Here is an 8,636-nt window from a genome sequence, read left to right as displayed (position 1 = left end):
TTAAGAAATGCAATGATTAAGAGAAAGAGAATGATTATTTTACCAAATTATTCTTATTAACTATTGGTTAGTTTTAAAAGTAATACTTTGGAAGTAGTGTGCAGAGTATTAATTGGAGGGTACAATTGAAAAGAAAAAGTTATTATTGCATTGAAAACTGAAAGCGACACTCATTTTGAAACAATTTTTTTTTGCTAAAGCGACACTTATTTTAAAACGGAGGGAGTATATAATATAACTATTGAAATTCAAATAAATGTTTTATTGTATTGTTGCTTCAGATTCTAACAAAGCAGCATGTGATACAAACATATTCATAATCATATCTCTTGCTAAATGGGATACATTAACATTTATTTCTTTCTACTTCTATTATACAACAATTCAGCTTTGACTTTTATTTCCAAAATTAAAAGACACATGCATGACTCTCTAAAGTACAACTTAAAATATCAAATACAGACACTAGAATTTAATTATATAATCATATAATTATACATCATGCATAAACAGTGGGAATCAAACACAAATCACTTTTCCTTCCAATAGCCAATCCATAATGTTCAGTCATATCCAAATCCTGAGGTTTCATCTTATTTGGAAGTTCCCAATTAAAATGATAAAGTAATAGAGCCACAGGAAGCATAATACCAGCTATACCAAATTGCAAGCCAGGGCAAATTCTTCTACCTGCTCCAAAAGGAAGATATTCAAAGTTATTCCCTCTAAAATCAATAGAACTACCTTCAAATCTCTCTGGAATAAACATCTCAGCATCAGTCCAATATTGAGGATCCCTTGCCATAGCCCATACATTAATCATGACTTTAGTCTTTTTAGGTATATCATATCCATCAATGTTGGTTAATTCAGTGCATTCTCTGGGGAGTAATAAAGGAGTAGGTGAGTGTAACCTTAAGGTCTCTTTTATCACTAATTTTAGGTAAGGAAGTTCTACAATATCATTTTCAGATATAATTTTCTTTCCTTTGCATGCTTCTCTTATTTCAGCTTGTGCCTTGTTCATCACACTTGGATTTTTCATCAGTTCTGAGATGGCCCATACTATTGTTGATGTTGTGGTGTCAGTTCCTGCGGCAAATGCATCCTGAATGAACAAATTTAAATTAAATTCATATTGCACCAAAAAAATTAAAATTATATTCATATGATTTCCATAAATTGATAAATATAGAATTATTAATTTAAATGAACAATTAAAAAAAAAAAAGTAGTAGGTATTCCCTCAATTTGAGAATTCTAGAAGGTTATATATCTGTTTACCCGCAAATATATCACTTTTCATTTTTAGACTCTGTAGAATCTTTTTTAAGTCCTTTTTTATAAATAAAAAAAAAAAAAAAATCAGTCCTTAAACCATACAATTTTTTTAAAACTCAGCAACAAGGATCGGTGCAATCCCACCGTCTATTTGTGAGAGGCATTTAAAACCATTTCAAAAATAACAAATAAATCAATATGGATTATATAAGAAATAAATCAATATGGTCGACATATTTCAAGTCCTGACTTCAAAATAAAAAATATTATACTATTATTATTTTTCCTAAAAAAAATATTATACTATTAAAAAAAATAACAAATATTATAGAAATTTAGACAATATAGCGAAGACCAAAAGCAAAATTGTAGAATCAATCAAATGTTTAACAAGAATTAACATATGATGAAATGAAAAAAATATTGAAACCTTAAAATCATATTAGGAAATGTAACCAAAAAAAAAAAATCATATTAGGAACCCAACCAATCGGAAAAACATAGAGGGGAAAACAATCTTCAGCATAATTTTTGTAATTACAACTTGTGAAATTGACGATTTTAAAGTGGATGAAAATATCATTATCGCAACGTTGAAAATATTCTTTGAGTAGAAAAATTAATGATTGAAAACGTGATAACTTCACGCATAAATATAGACAAAAAAAAATATGTACCCTCGCACGATCCTAGCTAGTAAAATTAATGGCATGGTCACCCAAAAATAAATGAAAAATTAATCCCAACAACAATATTTATGTACTTACAAAAATCACAGCTTTGATGTTGCTAGTTGTTATTGGGATTTCAAGGCTTCCACTTTCTTGGATTCTCAAAAGCACATCAACAAGATCTTCCTGTTCTGCCTCATCACTACTAATTTTCCCTTCTTTTGCTCTTCTTTGCTTCTCTTGATGCTTTCCAACAATTTTTTCCAATATTTTATCAGCTTTTTTGTGCATTTTCTCCACTTTGGATTTTGTGCCAGTTAGCACTTGTATTATAGATTTCATTGAAGGAAACAAATCAGCAGGTTCAAGTCCTCCAACAGATTCTATTGCTTTTCTAATCACTTTTACAAATTCATCTTGGTCCTCCGTTTTGTCACCAAAAGCAGATCTAGAAACAGTAGAACTCACCAACGAAAAAATTCTATTGGTGATATTTACTGACGACCCTTCTGATGACTGAATTGATTTTATAAAATTTCTCGTCTCATCTTCTCTAATATAAGAGAAAGATTGAACTCTTTTATTACTTAGAAGCTCTAACATACATATTTTTCTCATTTGTCTCCAATAATCACCATATGGAGAAAATGCAATATCTTTTGAACCATAGCTCATAATATGAGAAGCTTGAAGGTGTGGCCTATTAGCAAAAATAACATCATGGGTTTTCAATATTTCTTTTGCTAACTTTGGTGAGGATATAACTACAGCAGAAGTTTCACCAAGTTTTAGATGGACAATAGGTCCATATTTATGAGCAAGTTGCTTAAAAGCACGATGTGGAAGTGATCCTAATGCTGCTATTTGATGAAGGTTACCAATGAATGGTAACTTCATTGGACCAGGGGGTAATTTGTAACCTAAGGTTTTGGGCTTGAAATATTTTGCAAGCAAACGCAGTGTTAAGAAGAGAAAAAAGGGAATAACAAAGGACGAAAGTTGAATTTCCATGGTATCTATTGATTCTATTAATTAATTTAGAAAGATAATATTCAAGTTTCAGGTGTTTGTGTTGTTTGCTAAGACGGTTGGCACTATTTATAGAATCATGAATGTGTCTATATCATAGGATAATAACATGTGTACCTACTTTTCTTTATCGGTGAAAATGCATACGTGATTTGGAAGAATTGAAAGATTCATGATCCATATTATACAGTCTTGGATATATAACTAGTTGACCATGCATGCATAAACTAATATTGTGTGTGTGGTGTTTTGTAAAATTAGTCGAAGAATTAATTAGTTGATAAATATCAAATAACATTAAATATAAAAAATATATATAATATTTTATACTTCATCCGTTTCAAAATGAGTGTCGCTTTAGCCAATTGCACACATATTAAGGAATGGAATGAAATAATCATTAGACATAACGCTTTTACTAAATTACCCTTACTTTATAAGAAAAAGAAAAATTTAAAGTTGCATTGAAAATTGTGTGAGAGAAAAGTTAGAGTATTTGTTGAGGGTAAAGTTGGAAGAAAAAAATTAAAGTTGTATTGAAAATGTAAAGTGACACTCATTTTTGAAACAGAGGGAGTATAAAATTAATATTTATCTGTATTATGCTATAAAATATTTTCATTTTTATTTTATTAATATTATGCTATAAAATATTTTCATTTTTATTTTATTAATAAAAGGCTAGAGTAGGATATGATATTCGTTCTAAATTTTATAAAAGGTATTTGAATTGGTGATATATGCGATGGAATTGAGTGGGAGGAAATAGAATGATTTGATATTCCAAATTCCAAAGTTTAATTAGAATAATTTTTATTTTATTTTATTTTTTATCTTTCAAAAAAATTAGGATATTTTCTGATAAATACAAATACTAGTGGTTAGAAGTTTGATTCCTAAAATTCCTAAAAAAAAGAAAAATTTAAATCCAAAAAATATAGTGTTAGTTTGCGTTTACAGTGTGGAGACTCGTAGTTTACTTTCTTAAAAAAAAAACCTAGATTTTATCCTTAAACTAAAATAAACTACTTCCCTATTTATAAGCTCATTTTGGAAAGAAAAAAATGTCATTCAAATTATTTGATGCATTTGTTATTGTTTTCTAAATATATATATGTGTCAAGCACGACCTAGGATTTTGTCATATTTCAAATATTGCATGAAGATATGGTATCATTCTCATTTATGTGACTGATCTATGTTCAATAGGTTGATCCACACCAGTGTTGGCTCCCCATAAGGCACGATGATGGTAACATAGCTCGAGTCAACTTTGTGGGGAAGCAATTGTGGTTTCTGGTGATAGATCCAAAGAGTCTCATAGTTGAGGAAGAAATGTTAATGTGTCAAGTGTAAGTTAAAGTTTCACATTGAATGCAAAAGTAGATGTAATAACATATACGTGATATGGTCAATATATCTAATGCCTTAAGGTTTAGGGTGAATGTGTGGTGTCAAACTCACTTTGTATGATTTCTCTTAATATAATGCGATGATCAAACTCAATGATCCCTTGAAAGTCAAAATATTATGATGAACTTTTTTTTCTTTCATTTCTTGAATTTCATTTGTTTAATTTGGTTTCATCTTAAAATTTATTTTTTTGGATGTCATATTCTCTTTCATGTGAATTTTTTTCATTCAACCTCTATTATTTCAAATTTATTGACTTTTGATCTTTAGTGGCAAGTGCAATGCAAAATTGCAAATTTCTGTTTAATGCAGGTTTGGATTGACCCTTTGTTTTATATCTGGTACAATTTTTACCTTACTGTTTCTGATGCTCTATAAATATCTGCCGTGTGACCCCTTGTTTCTAACAAAAGCACAAAAATTTGTAGCTAATATAGCTGAGAGTTCTCATAGACAATGAATCGTTATGAAGAATAGATAAAAGCTTTTCCTTCAAATTGAAAGACATGTGACTTCTACAGACAAGGTTCAATCTCATAAAGTTTTTTTCTTCTTGAATTTAGATAGTAGAAACTGAATGTATGTTTCCACATAAAATCTTTGATCAGCAGCTAAATCATCTCCCACACCATCTAATTCAAAAACCTTTATTTCAAACCATAGGCTATAAGTGTTAAGGGTATTGTTTAATGTCATCACTGTTGAAATATAATTCCAAACTCTAGTATATGTTTGTCTTTGGATATGTTCTACTTAGTTAGAAACAACTATTATAATAGTGGAGTTATAATCAATAAATATATCTATTGCACACGAGTTCTTTTGTTCATCGTAATTAGTATTTCTTTCTAAAATTTGCAGAGTTCAGTGAGATTTTGAACGGGAGCGACCATTTTATTGGTTTCATTCTTGAAACTGTCAGAGATATTCTACTAATTTCATTATCTACATTGGGAGGATGAAATTGGGAGGATGAAATTGTTACTCCATTGTTAATGTTTTGCACTTTTGTTACTTTAAGCTTTAAAGGCTTAGAATGTTGGTTTCCTTGAAGTTTAGTATTTTTTGCAAGTATGTTTTATGTTTTGCTTAAGACTTGTGACTTTTATTTCAAATTAGAAATACTCCATGAATTTTGAGTAATGTTTAAGGTATTTTAGTATTTTTTTTTTTCAACAGTATATTATTTTTAATATTAAATATATTAATGTCCACGTCAACGAAATAGCGCCCGCTACGCACCCGCACCCCGTTCCGCGCCAGTTTATGGGATGGCCGCGCCGCGCCGCATTTCTGCTTTGACAACAGAGGTTGGAAGCAATTATAACACTAATAAGAACAAATTGATTTGTTCTCAACAATCACATAAGGAAAGAGACCGTAAATCACTAACCCCAAAAAGGACTTTAATTCAGTCGTTAACTATTTTGAATAATATCGTTTGTATTACAAAAAATCAGTGTAAACAATATGGTTATCTTACGTTTGGGTTATTTGGAATGAAAAGAATTGCAGCATTATCTAGCATAAGGAGTACTCTTTGCATCAATTTCTAGACAAAATTAAGTTACAGACGTTTTAGTGGTTGAAAGCGAAATATCCCACTTTCTCTTTTGATTATCATTCTTGGTGGCTTAACCCAACTATGTGTTTGGGAACTATAACATAATTGTCTATTTCTTCCATTATTTTTGTTCCTTATTATTGACAATTAAACTTTTTCTTCGTGGCACACCTTATGCTTGGAAGTCTTGGTTCTTTGGTATTTAAATCTATTTAGCTTCTTCAAAACAAAAAGAAAAAAATGATTATTGAATCGTGAGTTGAGACCAAGATACGTAAGAGTAAGTTTTTGAAGACGGTAGTTTATTTATCATATTAACGTGAGTGAGAGATGGAACGAGAAGAACGGGAATGGAAGGAAGAGATAAATATTGCTATAAGCATTGACCTTGTTTATGTTAAAAAACAACTTCAGCTCCTTGTTGTTGTTGATAGATATTATTCTCAAAGAGAGAGAGAATCAATGTGAGAGAGAAATAGAAATGAAGAAAAAACAGGAAATAAAAAGCATTAATCACTAATTGTGAATTAAAATTTTATCTTTTAGTTTTATTTGTCACAGAAGGATGCCTTATAAGTGGACAATGGCGGATCTTGCCGAAAACATTGAAGGAAGCGGAAAATATTAACTATTATAATTGAAATTCATAAAAATCATATACAATTTCATCCAAGTGATAGGGTTAAGGATGCCTAGAGTCTTTCCATGAGTGCAGAAGGGTTGGTGCTTGGCGAGGAGAAGACGAAAGACGTTTCCTCCATACAAGTTCTCTCACTTGAACAAAACACTTACTCAAAATGCATGTTTAGAAAGAATTAATATAAAACTTGTTGTAATTGAAAATGAAAATAAATATTAGAAACTATTTCAAAATTTGACCTAGGAAGATTTGGACCGTATATAAGATTATTCCGCTCTCAAATCAACAAGTAGCTTAATCATTAAAATTAACAAGAATATTTTTCTGTCTCCGTGAGCGTAGCTTAGCGACAATGCATAGGGTTGGGGTTCGAATCCCGGATACCCCAATTCTCCACATTTAATTGTGTCAGCTCTAGTCATTAGACTACTTGAACAATACTAATAATTTTCCCTCAAAAAAGAAACAAGAATATATTAATGAGACTAAATTTGATTTTAAAAAAAAAACATTGTCAATCAATCATAGATCGTTAAATAAGATACGATAAAAATTAAATATGTTTAATCCGACTATTATAATTAATTGATAATATAAAAAAATCATGGACTTAGTTTATATTTTTTATTTACAATATATTTTTTATTTACAAGAATTTAGTTCATATATATTTACCGTCGACTAACCATAATCATCAAATCATTTAAAAATGGCTTAAGTGCAATTTTGCACCCCCCCCCCCCCCCCCCCCCCCCCCCGATTTTGACTGAATCGGAATTTTACCCCCCTATTTTAAAACTCGGAATTTTACACCCTCAATTTAATATTTTTCGGAATTTTACCCCCCCTATTTTAAAACTCAGAATTTTACCCCCCAATTTAATGTTTTTCAGAATTTTACCCCCTCCACCACATTATCTTATTATCCACCTAATTAATTATTTAAATTAAATAATTTTTAATTACAAAAAATAAATAACTTTTAAAAAAATGAAAAAAACTTTAAAAAATACATTAAAATGCAGAAAAAAATTAGAAAATAAAGATAAAATGTAGGAATTACAAAAAATAAATAACTTTTTATAAAAATCGAAAAAAAAAACTTTGAAAAACACCTTAAAATGCAGAAAAAATACTAGAAAATAAAGATAAAATGTAGGAAATAAACCAGAATAAACAAAAAAAATTCCATTAAAAATACATGGAAAAACAGTATAAACGGAAAAAATCCCATTAAAAATACATGAAAAAAAAAAACATGATGCACCTGTAAATATTTGGATGATCATTAGCCAAATATACGAGTGCAATAATACACCTAATAATTGATCATCCAAATATTAGCCATGTATTTTTAATGGAATTTTCCATGTATTTTTATTGGATTTTTTCGCTTATTCTGGTTTATTTCCTACATTTTATCTTTATTTTATAGTATTTTTTCTGCATTTTAAGGTATTTTTTAAAGTTTTTTTGATTTTTTTAAAAAGTTATTTATTTTTTGTAATTCCTACATTTTATCTTTATTTTCTAGTATTTTTTAGAATTTTTTCTGCATTTTAAGGTATTTTTTAAAGTGTTTTTCGATTTTTTTAAAAAGTTATTTATTTTTTGTAATTAAAAATTATTTAATTTAAATAATTAATTAGGTGGATAATAAGATAATGTGGTGGGGGGTAAAATTCCGAAAAACATTAAATTGAAGGGGTAAAATTCTGAGTTTTAAAATAGGGGGGTAAAATTCCGAAAAACGCTAAATTGGGGGGTAAAATTCCGAGTTTTAAAATAGGGGGTGTAAAATTCCAATTAAGTCAAAATAGGGTGGGCAAAATTGCACTTAAGCCTTTAAAAATGATTGATTTTAATCATGACGACCCTCAAAATCATACATATGAATGATTATGATTTGTCAACCGTGTAAAATTTGTACACTAATAGGTTGTTTTTGAAGAATTATGGATAATTTACTAACATCTTGTATGTTCCTCTCAAGCAAATCTTGCATGTTGTTTCCGCAAACTAAATTTTACCCGACTTG

General features: G+C 29.2%; 1 protein-coding gene across 1 annotated transcript; it reads right to left on the bottom strand.

Annotated features, from left to right (window-relative positions):
• Positions 1-342: 342 nt before the first annotated feature.
• Positions 343-3,023, bottom strand: LOC146919901 (cytochrome P450 71D8-like). The gene is made up of 2 exons (XM_085710684.1): positions 2,049-3,023; positions 343-1,108 (listed from the first exon to the last, which is right to left on the bottom strand). The coding sequence occupies exons 1-2, from the start codon at positions 2,961-2,963 to the stop codon at positions 500-502; spliced, it is 1,524 nt and encodes a 507-aa protein (XP_085566810.1). The 5' UTR covers positions 2,964-3,023; the 3' UTR covers positions 343-499.
• Between the last annotated feature and the right edge of the window lie 5,613 nt (positions 3,024-8,636).

The sequence above is a fragment of the Medicago sativa genome, chromosome 5 (assembly GCF_051527215.1).
Source record: "Medicago sativa cultivar Bolivia chromosome 5, Bolivia_mono, whole genome shotgun sequence".
Lineage (NCBI taxonomy): Eukaryota > Viridiplantae > Streptophyta > Magnoliopsida > Fabales > Fabaceae > Medicago > Medicago sativa.
The sequence above is the reverse complement of the archived record's forward strand: the minus strand, read 5'-3'. Positions and strand labels throughout refer to the sequence as shown.